At 37.9% G+C, this 15,189-nt stretch overlaps 1 protein-coding gene across 1 annotated transcript; it reads right to left on the bottom strand.

Moving 5' to 3' along the window:
- Positions 1-1,699: 1,699 nt before the first annotated feature.
- LOC142621613 (uncharacterized) lies at positions 1,700-2,781 on the bottom strand. Its single transcript, XM_075794910.1, has 2 exons — positions 2,243-2,781; positions 1,700-2,092 (listed from the first exon to the last, which is right to left on the bottom strand). Exons 1-2 carry the CDS (start codon positions 2,539-2,541, stop codon positions 1,810-1,812), a joined length of 582 nt encoding a protein of 193 aa, XP_075651025.1. The 5' UTR covers positions 2,542-2,781; the 3' UTR covers positions 1,700-1,809.
- Positions 2,782-15,189: the final 12,408 nt, after the last annotated feature.

Genomic DNA, 15,189 nt, shown 5'->3' with positions numbered 1-15,189 from the left:
GGTTGAGGGGGATCTCTTAAGAAATCCCTCTATAATATCTCAAGATCAATCCTTCATATACTTCCTATATTTTGTTATGAATTATGAGTTATTGGGCAGGGCCAATGGGCTGGGCAACGGGTTGGGCTACTGGGCAAGCTCACCAGGTATCTATGGACATAAAAACTAGCCCACGGCCTAACCCATTGGGCTAGTGGGCTACCCATGAGCCTTAATAACAACGGGCCGGGCCGCTCATTAGCCCAGTGGGCCGTCGGGTTTCTGGGTCGGGCTGTGGGCCGTGGGTTATTTGATGACCCTTAGATGAACCCACATGAGCTTTGAAGAAGAAGAACCCATGGTCTAAAGAATTCAAAGAAGAAAAAAGAACCACGAGAAGAGAAGAACCCACAGAAAGAGAAGAAGCCACTGGAAGGGAAGAACCCACAGATGGAGGATGAAGTAGAATAGAGGAAGAAGTAGAACCCATGGAGGAAGAAGATGAACAAAGGACATATTAGGTGAACCCAGGAACTCAAGTTTTAAATGCTCGAGTTCCATGTGGATTTATTTCCACAACAAATTGCCATCACATGCAACTCAAGACTTAAATACTCAAGTTCTATCTTTGAACTCGAGTTTTAGAGTCTTGAGATGCTAATTTGCCACATAGTTTTGCAAAACTGACAACTAATTAAAATGTTTAAAAAATAAAGGAAAATGCAAAAAAAATTCTAGTTTCAACCTAGGTGGGATCGAATCCCATATCTCTTATTTGACGATAAGAGGTTTTATCAACTGAGTTAACTGGGACCCACTAACAAATTTGAATATGTATATTATAAAGAAATGTTAATTTGATTTATTTAGTTTTGTTCAATATTAGGGTAAATTGCAAACTATATTCATGAAATTTGGGGTTGTTTGGATTTTACACCTTAAAGTTTAGTTCCCTTCTATTAGGAGAAATTATTAGGTCCACTAGGAAGACCGCTGAAATGGTCTTCTCAACCAATAAAATGATGTTATCTATGCAGATGTGTGAGTCAGCTTTCTAATCAACACAAGAAAAAAAAAAAAAATAAAAAATCATCAAATGTGTACTTTGCAATTTATCCTAAATATTATTGCATAAATGATGATTAAATTTTTCATTAGTTGAATATGTTCTTAATTTAGTTTCTAATCAACACAACTAATTTCTAATTATAAAAGGATGAAATTCCACAATGGAAAGACTAGACATGTGATTGGAGATGAAAACAACAAAACTAAACTCTTGGATAGATGAAAATCGGTTTCCTGAGGTACACACAGGTAATTTAAGGGAAAATACAAGTTCTCTCTCTTGTTCTTCCTCAATTTTTCTGGTTCTTGTTGGCCTCCTCCTCCCTTTATACTCCCTCCCCTCCCCTTCCAGCTGTACCTCTCTTAGTTGGATTTTGAGAAAACTAGTTCTATGAGCACCTCGTCCTATTATTTCTTGATCATGAAGATAAGCTTTTGAGATGTTCTCAGTATTCAGGCTAGTCATTCCTCGGAAAGATGACCAAAGCGTTATGCTCGGTAAGCCAATTGGTTGCTTCTCGGCTGGGCTGTAATAGGAGTTTTGAAGAATTTTGAAGAAGCGGGTACTTTTAAGAAGGCAAATTCAATAAAAACTATTAACCTTGATTCAAAATCCTTGACGGTGCTCCCTAGAGATTTACAAGTAGCACGGTACGAAAAAGTACGCAGAACATAAATTGATTGTCAAAAATCTCAACATGTAAAATACAATTTATTGACTTTGTTATGGAATTCCGTGCAAAGTTCTAATGGGTTTGCACATTAGGAGTTTTTCTCTACAGGGAATGAAGTCCTAGAATTACCCAATAAACTACCTCTCTTATCCATTGAAGACCAACAAGACCCTCTTGAAGCTTTCTTTGATATAGTAGCCTTAGGAGAAGTTCGTGCTTTATGACCATCTAAACCCCCTCCATAGCTCTTGCATGACTTCATTTTCTTTCTATGAGGCGGTGTCCTCTTCGCAAGATCTTCTAAGCTCTTCACACTTGCTAGAGATGTAAAAGACTGTGACTTCCATTGGTAATGCTTAGAAAGCCCTCTCCTGCACCCAGATCAACACTCTTCAATCCACCAACTTAATTAGAAACTTCATAATATATAATATAAAAAAAGAATCACAAAATGAAAAAAAGAAAAAAGAAAAAAATTGTGAACCTGGTTCATTAACAATATGTTACATAGATTTGCTTACTTCATAGGCAGATGGACCATGAGCTCAGATAATCCATATAAAGGCCCATTTTGATGTGGTGATGATGAAGATGAAGATGATGTTGATGTTGATGAGGATGAGGATGCATCCTCTACCAATTCTGATGAAGATAATGATACTACAGAATTTAAGGAATTTATTGAGGACCCAATGGATATTATTGAGTCACAAATATCATCACCGCCTTCCATGACTATCCAATTTTTGTGCCAAGCTTCATTATCACCAATTTCCTTCAAATTGGGATCATCAAATATTTGGTTAGCTTGTCCACCCATATGGATTTTTTGTTGTTGTTGTTGAACAAGAAGAAGATCTTAGACTAGTTTTGGGAACTTGCTGTATGATATCCAACAGGTTGTCTGTGGGTAAGCATATATATATAAAACACGTTACACACTTGATAGCAATTTTAAATAATTTATAGTGGATGTCAATAATATAAGGATAAAAAAATTGGTGGAATGTAAGGTTTATTAATGCAGAGAATTGGATAAACGTTGAACAGTTTTTTTTTTTTTGTTTTGGGATAGAAACTTTGAACAGCTTATTGTTTATTAAAAGTGTTTCTTTCTTATAACGCTTTAATTTATCCCCAATTTGTCATTATCGTTACCTTATGGCCTAAATTTATCAGCTTTCCCATACTACTAGGAAAGGGGATAAGGCCTAAATTTTGAAGGCATCCATATCCGAGTCATCATCAGGGCTACCATGCCTCATAAAGCAATGACTTATAATTTGTATATTATTTCAACATACATTTCCAGGCATAGTTTATTCCAAAAAATGAGAAATTAAAAAATAAAAAAAACACGCTAGGTATCCAAAGCAGTTCTTTTTGCCAAGGACGAACAATTCTCTAGATTTGACAGAAATGAGAAACCTTTCGATAATGTCTAGGGGTAGGGATCAATTAATTTTTGTGTGGATATGAGTATATTTTTCCGCCAATTAACCATGTTTAACTTAACCTTAGCAAGATAAAGTCCCAAGAGGAGTTTAATTTGTCTTCTTTTTCCCTATTTTTGAAGTGAGCACAAAATTACAAATCCTTAGATATCTTTGACACAGCTTTTAATTCGATGTTTTTCGTGTTGGTACAATTTTTTTTTTTTTTGGGTCAAAATGTGAGTTGGGACACTGCTGGGTCTTCTTCTTGATATATTTCTTTCTACTTTGTCCTTACTTTTTTCTCCCAAAAAAAAAAAAAAAAACTTTGTCCTTACTTAGTAATAGTGTAATACCAATAGCAAAGATCAGTTTAAGTAAATATTAGAGCGATTGTAAAGAGTAATTAAATCAAATCATAATAATCATTGTGCGTGTGTTGATTTATCTTGATAATCGTCTAGTCTAGTGGGGTTGATGGTAAAATGACCATCAGAAGCAGAGTAAACATCACATCATCTTATCTCTAAATAGCAAATAGAAAAAGAATTAACGTTAAGTATATTTCAATGGTCATTAATTAGGTCAAGACGCTCTGTTGCTTTATGGTGAGGACAGCATTAATATGTAAGTAACCAATACGTTCTTCGTATAACAAAACATTTGAATTGATAATATGCGTTTCTTGGAGGACATGATTTTTTTTTTTGAGAAGAGGATGACAAGATTTTTTTATAACTATCTTTCATCTTGTAAATTATGAATCATTGTCAAATAATAAATTTTTTTTAATAATAAAATATTTATTTAATAGTGTGGGGGCCTTTTTATGCTGATGGACCTGAGCCTGTCTGCTATACCAATGCCTATGACTTAGTGGGTAAGGGAGTCAAGACTGGCCCTTTGGGATTAATACCGCAGGCCAGCTTTTGTGCAAATCAGGCATGCCCAATGTTGAGACAACTCGGGAATGGTATGGCAGGCTTGACAAATCAGGTATAGTTGTGGTAAAATAACTGCCGCATCTAGCGCAACAAAGAATACTACATCAAAATGACTTCTATAATAAAGTATACCAAATGAAGCTACAACAAAATAACTAATACTGCAGATAAAATAAAAGGGGTTATAGCAGAACAACTGAAATAGCAAATAGACATAAGGAAATCACGGCAGAACAACTAGAAAGACATAAAACAGTCCAACAAAATGAATAACTTTGAGAACGTCAAGCAAGTTAAAAGGTGTCACTACAGAGTGGTAATGATGATTCTAAGTAAGGATGGTTGGCACCCCAAGTCTTGGGTTAAATCGTTTAGCAGGAACGGGTCCAAAAAGGGAACCAAACGCCAACACAGGCAATCTTGTTACAGGTTTCCGCCGTTGAAATTACTCGTGCTGGAGAAATGGCCTAAATGGTTTTGGATCTGATTGATAGAGTTTCAGAAAGTGGGAATGTCAAGAAAGAGAGAAAAGATGGTCTACTGATGCATGCCTTTATTTTTGTTGTATTTTCTCTCTTCCCTTTTTTTTTTTTACCACTTAGTTTTTTTCTTCTTCTTTTGTTCTCTGGTTCTTAGTTCTTTCTTACTCTTTTCTCTCTCTCCCCTCCGTCCTTTTTCATGGTTACCTCTCTTCCTTTTTATATTGCTTGATTCTATGGGATTTCTCCCTTTTGTCCCTAAGGCTCCACCAATTGATTTTGGTTTTTTATAGGTATCTCTCTAGGATTGCCCATCAACCCCTTGGTTGCCCGGCCACTACCTCTGCTTAGAGTGTGCTTGCTGCACCACTCCCTATCTTCAGACAAAATTCCTTGTTTTGTTTCCCTCCTCTCTCCATTTCTGCTGCTCTCAATGGATAAGGATTAAGTTACCTCACCACCTTCCTCTATGGTATGCATCAAGTGGCCCCAACCCTTTGCATGCCTCTTTTGGGTGAAATGCCATCCTATTAAGGCAATTCCCAAAAAGAAGCCTCGACAGAAACCCCAAAATAGACCCTCTTTTCTACCTACCACCAAATCACACCCTCTGAATTCTTTGGCTGATGGCCCACCTCCCTTGTATTGGTTGGGTACAAGTAAATGGTGCTCCAGCCCTTGTGTGAACTCCACTATCCTCTGCGTTTATCTTCTTTTACTCCCACGCAACTCCTACCGTTTTTGCCTTGTCTCGTTTTGCTACGCGTGCTGGGTTTGTGCTTATCTCCCATAGCGTGAAGGGTGCGTGGGCTTTTGGGCTGTATTGCTTCCCTTCCCTTCCTCATGGATTAGGTATTATCAGGATAGAAGTTTCTGCCTTTCCATCCCACTGGGCTTTTATTTCTGCTATTCTTTTTCCTGCCATACCTATAAGCCTATTGATTGTCATTCCTGCCATATTAGCCCATTGAATTTATTACCTCCTCTCTTGGGCTTCCTCGACCAATTTATTTTACCTTTACCTCTTATTGCACTATAAGCCTATTGATTGTCATTCCTGCCATGTTGGCCCATTGAGTTTATTTAGCTCTTCCCTTGGGCTTCTCCAGCTCATTTACTTTACCTTTATCTCTTATGATGTTCATGGTCCTGCTAGCTGTTATTCCTGCCATGTTGGCCCATTAGGTTTATTATTTCTTCCATTAGGCTTTCCTGACCCACTTTCTTTACCTTTACCTCTTATTGTGTTCATGGACTTGCTAACTGTTATTCCTACCATGTTGGTCCATTGAATTTATTTCCTTACTTTTACCACTTATACACATTTTCCCTCTCATTTATCTTATTGTTGGGCTTCTTCTGCCATTGGGCCTTTTGTCAAAAAAAGGCATCAACAAATAGTATGTAAGTAATGAAAGTATAAAAGAACTATTTGATATTACAAGTTTTTTGAAGGATAAAATTTATGTCAACAATGGTCGACTTCCTTGCTCGAATCCCACATATGGTAATCCCATTAAAAAAATTTACTAATAAAAAATAATTTAGGATAAATTATCTTTAAATCCTATATTTTAGGATATACAAATTAAACTCTGAAAATTAAGACGGTTACAAATCAAACCTCATAGTTTGCTAGTTTCAAATTGAATTTTAAAATTGTTACACATTTTAGGGTTTAAAATATGCATAAAATTTTAAAACTATAGGGTTTAATTTAAAACAATTTCTAAAATATAGGATTTAAAATAGTAATTTTACAAAATTTTATGTCAATGGTCTTCCATGTTAAAATTTGTTATGCGGTAAATTATAAATCCTACCCTATGAGGAGAATCATTTAATTGTAAGATTTATTATATATTTATTTGTTCTAAAAATATTGAACAATCCAAAAATATAGGATTACTAAAATATAGTTTGTTGAAAAAATGATTTTTCAATTGTTTGGATGGCTATTTTTGAGCCAAAATAAATGTAAAACTTGTATGTCAAATCTAAGTTGGGATGTATTCTTCTATGTGAAGATATCAACGTTATGGGATCACTTGCCCAAAACTATTAAGGAGTGAAAGAAAAATTGACTCTTGTGTGAGCCTTTTTTGCAAATGTTGGGCTGGGCCGCCTCCTGCTGCATTAGGCCCAAAGTTTTTTGGATCAGGGAGTTGGGACCAATCCAATAGCAACCCTCCTTGGTCCGGCTTGTGCGCAAACGATGAGTCCAAGTCCTAGGGAAGACGCTGCAAAGTGGGTTTATTCCTTGTTTCTGCCGCAGGAGGAACTTTTCTCCTGCTTCTGCCGCAGGTATAACTTCTCTGCTGTGTAGTAAAACTGTCTGCTGCGCGATAAAGTTTTCTGCCGTGCAATTAAGCTTTTTGCTGTGCTGATAAAACTGTCTGCTGATAAAACTGTCTGCTGAGCATTAAAGCTGTCTGTTATGAAGCTGTCTGCTGTAAAGCCTTCTGCTATGCAATAGAGCTGTCTGTTGTGCATTACAGTCGTCAGCTGAGCATTAAAGCTGTTTGTTGTGAAGCTGTCTGCTGTGAAGCTGTCTGCTGTAAAGTTGTCTGCTGTAAAGCCTTCTGCCATACAGTAAAGCCTTATGAAATATGAATGACTACTCTTCGTTTTTTACTGCAGAAATATTTTTCTACTTCCTGCACGTAAATAAATCTAAAACCCAAAGAAAATACCAATCAAGCAAGTGTTAGTTTACATGGGTTAGCATATTCTCAAATATATACATAAACATATTCAAAAATATACTTATACATATGCATAGAACGTGAGAAACAAAATATATGTATATATATACTTATGGCAGGATAATGGGTCAAAGGTAAAGCACGTAACAACAAATAAAGAAGAAAGCTTCGGCAGGAAGGGTATAGATAATACGGTAAATACAATAAAAAAAGTGTTACAACAGAATAACTAGTACAGCAGGTAAAAATACCACAACAGGACAACTGATGCAGCAGACATGATAAAAAAAAAGTGCTACGGCAGGATAACTAAATACAACAAATATAAGTTTTAATGAGTGAAATCAAATATATTTGTGATCAAAATCAAATATTGAGTCTTCCCATAGAATAAGTAAACCAAAAAGGAATCCAAACCCCAAATTGAACAACCTTGTTATAGGCTCTTGCCGTAAGCTTTTGCCATCAAAGTTGTGCATTTTGGAGAATAGGCCTAAATGGCTACTAGCTATCATTTTTTGGAGACTTCAAAGAGTGGGTTTGCTAAGAGGGAGGGAAAAGATGGTCTATTGATGCATGCCCCTATTCCTGCCGCGTTTTCTCTCTTCTTTTTACCACTTTCTTTCTTTCTTTCCGTTCTATTTTTTTACTCTTAGTTTTCTTTCTACTCTCTTGCCGTAGGTTGTTTTTTATCACTTGGGTCTTTTCCTTTAAGTGCTTCCGCTCTTGGGTCTCCCTCTCATTAGGTCTCCCACCTCTGGTCCTCCCCCTTATTTCATCTATGGTTACCTCCTTTTATAGTGAGCTAATTCAACGAGATTTCTCCCTTTTACCCCTAGGGCTTCACCAACTGTTTTTGGTTCCTTGTGGGCATCCATTCAAGACTACCCACTAACCCATTAGTTGCCCCGACCACTGTGTTTGCTGCACCCTTACTCATTTCACGACAAAATTTTCTTTTTGTTTGTTCTTGCTGTATACTTCTACTCTAGGTTCAAACGGATACGGGTTCGGCTACCTCACTACTTAGCTCTATGGCATGCATCAGATGGTCTCAACCATCCACTACTTCTTTTGGGTAAGATACCATCCCAGCAAGGCATTTTCCCTAAAGAAGTTATGGCAGGAAACCAAATATAGACCCCCTTTTCCCCCCACCACCAAACCACGCCCTCTGAATCTCCTTGACCGTGGGCCCACCTCCCTTATATTGGCTGGGTACAGGTTGGTAGTGCCCCAACTTTTCTGTGCTTGCTCCTTTGTCTTCTTTCGTTCCCACGTCATTCCTGTCGTAGCAGATTAATTCTGTTTCGTCCTGCTGCTGTTTTTTGTCTTATTTCTTCACGCGTTCCTGCTGCATCTGTCATTTTCTTTGGTTTGACTTTTCTTTCCTTCACGTGACTCCTGCTGCTGACACTTCCTGCCGTTCCTTGTTTCTTTTCACCGTGCTTCTCTATATTAGCTTTCACGCCTATCTTTTTCATCCAAAAGGATTTGGGCCTTTTGTGGGCCCAAATAATGTTGACTGGATCAAAAGGGTCTTGGGCCAAATTTATCTTCATCTGCCGAAGCCATTCTGCTGAAGAACTGTATCCTGCGGCAGATCTGTATCCTACGACAGATTTGTATTGCTACAGATCACTTTCCATTGCATTTCTTCCTTTGGACCTCTCTTGCTCTTTGATCTTCTTGGTGGGCCTTTGGGCCTTGATTAGGCTTTTTTCCTCATAGGCTTTTGGGTATGGATTTGAAAAAATGGGCATCAACAACTCTTTAAGTGGTGTAAATTGTTAAGTCCCACATAAAGGAATTGGATTTTGGATGGATTTATATATAAGTTGGTTACCAAGTTGGGCCCAAAAGAGACCTCACTTTAATGAAAAAAAAAGGGAAGGATTTATCTAATGGGCCTTCCATCACATGTATGCATTTGCTGCTCTCACCAAGTCGAGGCAAGTTAGGCTGGGTTGGCATGTGGTGCGAGTGCACATGTGTGTGGAGTGGACTGAGTCCATCTAATATTAACTTAATTTTTTATTTAATTTGTGTATGCTTATTTTGTGTTTTTAGAACAAAGACAAACAATATGTCTATTTGCTATTGCAACTTTTCGAATTGGTGCAAGTGTGTTTATAAATAAGAGCTCCTCGTTTCATTCAATCACTTCTTTTTTTTATTTGACATTTATGCGCAGTCACATTCAGAGAGAGGGAGATACAGTTTCGTTCTTTGAGTACAGAGATTGTATTACTTCTTTAACTTTTTGTTGATCATTACAACTAAGATATAGATGTCCATGAGTCTTAAAGAGATAGTGTCAAACACTGGTCTAAATGAAATTTGTATTTATCATTCTGCATTAAATAGGTTCTAAATTATTTTTTGCATTATATCCAACATAGTTTGCCCAAATTTATGGTCCATTTGGATCGAGAGGGGAAAGAGGGGGAGTGGAGGGGAGTATAATAGAGTTGACTAAAAATAAAATAATTTTAGGCCAAATCTACTCTACTCTACTCTACTCCCCCTCCAAGTAAAAAATGGTTAGATTGTAAATTATAAATCCTACCCTACAAGCAGAGTCATTGAATTGTAAGATTTGTGTAATTATATATATTTGTTATAATTTTTTTTGACAAAATGAGGTTGATATGAAAGAGAATGAAGATAAGCAAGATGACTAATGACTAGGGTACAAGTCATGATCTTGAATGATGATAGGTGTGGGGGCCTTTTCATGTTAATGGGCCGAAACCCATCTGCTACACCAAGGCTAGTGAGTTAGTGGGTAAGGGAGTCGGAATTGGCCTCATGAGTTATAATGCAAGCTAGCTTGTGCACAAGCCTAGCATGCCCAATACTTAGACAACATGGGAACAATAAGATAGGTTGGACACAACAGATATAGTCACAGTAGAATAACTATTACAGTGAGCACAACAAAAGATATTATAGCAGAGCGACTCTTACAATAAACTATAACAGAAGGAACTACCGTAGGACAACTAATATTACGAATAAAATAAAAGATAATACAGTAGAACAATTGATACAACAAATAAAGTAGGGGATGTCACAACAGGACAACTAATGCCGCGAATGAAATAAAAGATAATACAACAGAACAACTGATACAACAAATAGAGTAAGCAATGTCACAGCAGAATAATTAATAATGTGAAACACTATAGCAAAATGAATAACAATGGGAATATCAAATGAGTTAAAATATGCCGTAACCGGGGAATAACTACAATTCTAAGCAAGTGTAATAGCGTTAGCTCGCTCTCCCAATCCTAGGCCGAGTCATTCAGCAGGAATAGGTCCAAGAAAGGAATCAAACGCCAACACAGGTAACCTCATTACAGGTTTCTGCCATTGAAGGTACTTATGCTGGAGAAAAGGCCTAAGTGGTTTTGGGTTTTGATTTAAAGAGTTTCAGAGGGTGGGAATTTCAAGAGAGGGAGAGAAAAGATGGTCTACTAATGGTCTTCTGATTTTCAGAGTCTTTCTTCCGTTTTTACCACTTCGTTTTCTTTTCTTTTGTTCTCAGATTCCTAGCTTTTTTCTCCCTCTCCTCTCTGTGGGTTCCTCCTTCCCTCTTCATGGCTACCTCCTTTCTTTTTATATTGCTTAATTCCATGGGATTTCTTTCTTTTGTCCCTAAGGCTTCACCAACTGTTTTTAGTTTTTTATGGGCATCTCTCCAGGATTAACCACTAACCCGTAGGTTGTCCGGCCACTACCTCTGCTTAGAGTGTGCTAGCTGCACCACTTTTCATTCCAGGACAAAACTCCTTGTTTTGTCTCTCCCCCTCCCCCTTTCTGCCTTACCCGAATGGATAAGGATTGAAGACTCTCTATCTACTTACCCCTATGGCATGCATCAAGTGGCCTCAGCCTCCTGCTTGCCTCTTTTGGGCAAAATACCATCCTAGCAAGGCATTTTCCCTAAAAGGAGCCTTGATAGGAATCCCAAGATAGACCCTTTTTCTCCCACTGCCAAACCACACCCTCTGAATCCCTTGACCCAGAGCCTACCTCTCCTGTATTGGATGGGTGCAAGTAGGTGGTGCTCCGGCCTTTGTGTGGTTCCACTATCCTTTGTGTTTGTCTTTTTTTACTCCCATGCCATTTATGCCGTTCTTGCCTTATCTCATTCTGCTGCGTGTCCTGGGTTTGTGCTCATCCCCTATGATGTGAAGAGTGTGGGTTTTTAGGCTTGTACTACCTCCTTTTATTCCTTCATGGGCCTGGACCTTGTCTTGGCAGAAGCTCTTACCCATCCAGCCCATTGGGCTTCCATTTCTATTGTTCCTTTTCTTACCATGCCCATGGCCTACTAGATGTCATTCCTATCATGTTGGCCTATTGGATTTATTACCTCTTCCCTTGGGCTCCCACGACCCATTTACTTTACTTTTACCTCTTATTGTGCCCATGTACCTGCTGGCTGTCATTCCTACCATGTTGGCCCATTGGGTATATTACATATTTTCTTGGGCTTCCATGGCCCATTTATTTTACTTGTACCTCTTATTGTGCCCATGGGCCTACTAGCTGTCGTTCTTGCCGAGTTGGCTCATTTGGTTCGTTACCTCTTTTCTTAGGCTTCCACGACCCATTTACTTTACTTTTAACTCTTCCACTTCCCTTTTTCTCTCACCTTCTCCTATTGTTGAGGTTCTTCTACCTTTGGGCTTTTTGTCAAAAATGGGCATCAACATTAGGCACTCAAACTCTCACCACAAACTTTTACAGGTAGGCCACAACTTCCTTATTCTTTAACATTTCCCTTTATTTTTGTTTTTCAAAGAACATTGAGGTTTAAGATTTTTGTGTAATCTTATCCATGGCCCGCTAGGACATTGACTTTTTTTGTTGTTGTTGTTGGATGAATGGACATTGACTCTTTCCGATTCTTTTAATAGTTTGACTTTGACACCCACAAAATTGAACTCTAGGGCTTTATGACATTCATTCCAGTCTCAGCATCGTGTTTTTCTGTAAGCACGTACCCAATCCTATAATAGGTAGTTGAAAAAGAAAATGATAGTTTAGAAAATTTTAATTCATATATTTTTTAATAGGGCCAGTATAGAATATTGGTTGATAAAAAGGATAAATGGTAAGATGTAAAATCATGAAAGTGGGTTATAAAAATATAGTGAAATACATTAGATATATGTAGGGGTAATTACAGTAAACTCACCTGTGGTTTGACTCGAATTCACATTATTTACCCGTAGTTTGAAAAGTGTCACTTTGCTCACCTAAGGTGTTTTCCGTTTGACTTCAGTAACCCACTTTTGTTAAAAATTGGGGTAAATATGTATTTTTTTCTCCCTTTTGGATATCTCTCCTCTAAAAGAAAAAAACACATAAAAAACAAGAGAAAATGAGATCTAAAAGTTGGGGTTTGTAAAAGTTAAGAACAATATAATATATATCTCATTTCCATCTCTCCTCCCACACGTTGAAATTCAAACTTTAAACCCTATAAATGGTGTTCAAGGGTCGCTTCTTCAAAGAAATCTGGCTCTTCAATTCCCACGGATCCAACTCCAACTCTAACTCACCTTGATCCTTCGTTTCACTTCCAACTCCCTATCCAATCCCACAAGAAAAAGCCCAAATCCAAAGATGATCCTCTCTCCACCACCACCACCACCACCAGCAGTTTTGCTTTTCAGCAAGCACAGGTCAAAGACAGAACTAAGAAGAAAGATAATTCTAATTCCAAAGGCAAAGAAACTCTAACCTCTTTGTCAAAGTCAAATTCAACGTTGGGCTCCAAGACAAAAACAGAGTAAACCTACTATTATTTATGTAGATATTTTTTCCTATCATTTAGAAATGCTTTTTCAAGCATTGCACTGCAAAATGACTTGTGATTGAGATTTATTGAATTTGGTATTGTAGCTATGTTTGACGAACTTCCCTCATGCCTATGAAGTGTTTGACAAAATTCCTTAGGGATAAGAAACTTGTCAAAGGAGTTTCTTTGAATATGATTACAAGCGCAACAAAATTGTAGCAAGCTTAAAGTTGATAGTGAGCCCAATTGAATTTCTTTGATCCTCTTTTCTGTAATTTTTTTTTATAGATCTATGTGATTGTGGAATGCTTTTCAAAGACAAGGTTGCTTCTAAGCTAGAGCAAAATGTTAGATTTGAAACATAGTTTCAGATTTGCTTTGTTCTGTTTCTATGTCAATATGAGAGAGACAAAGCTTGACCAATAAATTTGGGTGGTATTCGTTTACTCCCACATGTTGAAATGGGATATAGATTATGGTTGTTCTTAATTTTTACAAAACCCTAACTTTGAGATGGTATTCACTTAAAAATTTTTGTCAATCCAAACACTTCTGTAACTCATCTCTGAAAATGTTGAGACACATTGCAAAGCCAAGTGAACCCATCTTTCATTGAAACCCAGTTTTAACACTATTCTACGTAGAAAATCCCATTCCACTCGGTTATAGGTTTTACAAATGTCCAGCTCCACTACCATATGCCAGATCTTGCCCTTCCTTCTATTTCTCAACCTATGCAACATCTCATAGGCTACAAAAGTTTTGTTAGAAATAAGTCTATTTGGAATAAAAGCGCTCTGAGCATCGAATATAACATTCAGTAGGATAGTTTTAACTCTATTGGACTAGACTTTAGAGACTAACCTACTTACCACGTTACTCAAGCTTATGGGCCAATAGTCTAACATGGTTTGAGGTTCTTTCTTTTTTGGCATAAGTGAAATGTGTGTAATGTTCATTTTGCTTAGAAAGTGTCCCGAGTTCAAAATAGATAAGACAGCTTGAGTGACATCCCCCCCCCCCCCCCATGTGCCAGTACTTTTGAAAAAAAGAAAGAAGACATACCGTTTGGGTAGGCGATTTCGAAGGGTGCATTGGGAGGAGGGCTTTACAGACTTCCTCACCAACAAAAGGCAAAAACAAGTTTCAATTCATGTCCTTTGTGACTACTGCATCCATCGAAGCTAACACCTCATCTATAGTGTTCAAATGGGAGGTAGAAAAGAGACTTGTAAAATACCTCTCTGCCACTTCCGATATATTCTCCACTCCAGTTCTCCACACACCGCCCTCGTCCATTAGCCCATTGATTTGTTTTATCCGTCTTCTTTGAATTTCCCTTTTGAGGAAGAATTTAGTATTCTTGTCACCCACTAGAAGCCATATTTCTCTTGAACATTGTCGCTAAAAAACTTCCTCCTGGTGTAGTAAGTCATTGATCTCTTTCCTCACTTTTTGAATTTGTTCCTGTTTATTGGCATACTCGATGTTGATAAGTTCCTCCATCTCATTTTGCTCCTCTTCAAGTCTGTATTTTGTGTTGCCAAATGTCATTCGGCTCCAAGCTACCAGTTTTAGTCGGCAATGTTTTATTTTCTCAAATTGCCTGAACATTAGACTACCATTCAACAAGTTTAGGGTCCAAGCCTCTGTAATTACTTCTTCACATCCCTGGTGTGCTACCCACCTCTCTTCAAATCGGTGAAGTCGTTTTTTCCAAGCTTGGCATTGCTAGGTTTCAGGCTGCGTATTCAAGAGTATCAGGTCATGGTCCTAGTAGGATACCTGCAAGTGAAAAACTCGTGCTTCTGGAAACATCAGTTGCCAAGGTGTGGTGGCACAGGCCCTGTCTAGCCTTTCCTGCACAAATGCATCTCCTGGGCACCCATTCTGCCATGTGAAGGTATGTTCTTGAAATCCCAAGTCTTTTAAGTCGCAATGAAGTAGAGTTTCTTTGAAAGCGAGCATCGGAGTCAACAGCTTTGGGAGACATCCATGCTTCTCATTGGAGTGTAGACTCTCATTGAATTCTCACAGGCAAACCGATGGTAACAGTGCCCTAGCATGTAGATGTCTGAGGAAGTCCCAG

This window comes from Castanea sativa, chromosome 1 (genome assembly GCF_040712315.1).
Source record: "Castanea sativa cultivar Marrone di Chiusa Pesio chromosome 1, ASM4071231v1".
Taxonomy (NCBI): domain Eukaryota; kingdom Viridiplantae; phylum Streptophyta; class Magnoliopsida; order Fagales; family Fagaceae; genus Castanea; species Castanea sativa.
This window is presented reverse-complemented; position numbering and strand designations above follow the sequence as displayed.

What these genes read in the sequence shown, in the direction of transcription:
- LOC142621613 (XM_075794910.1), bottom strand. Translation starts at nt 2,541, where the DNA reads ATGGGTGGACAAGCTAACCAAATATTTGATGATCCCAATTTGAAGGAA. An exon ending in ATGGTCCATCTGCCTATGAA is followed by an intron (nt 2,093 to 2,242) that starts GTAAGCAAATCT and finishes ATCTGGGTGCAG; the next exon opens with GAGAGGGCTTTCTAAGCATT.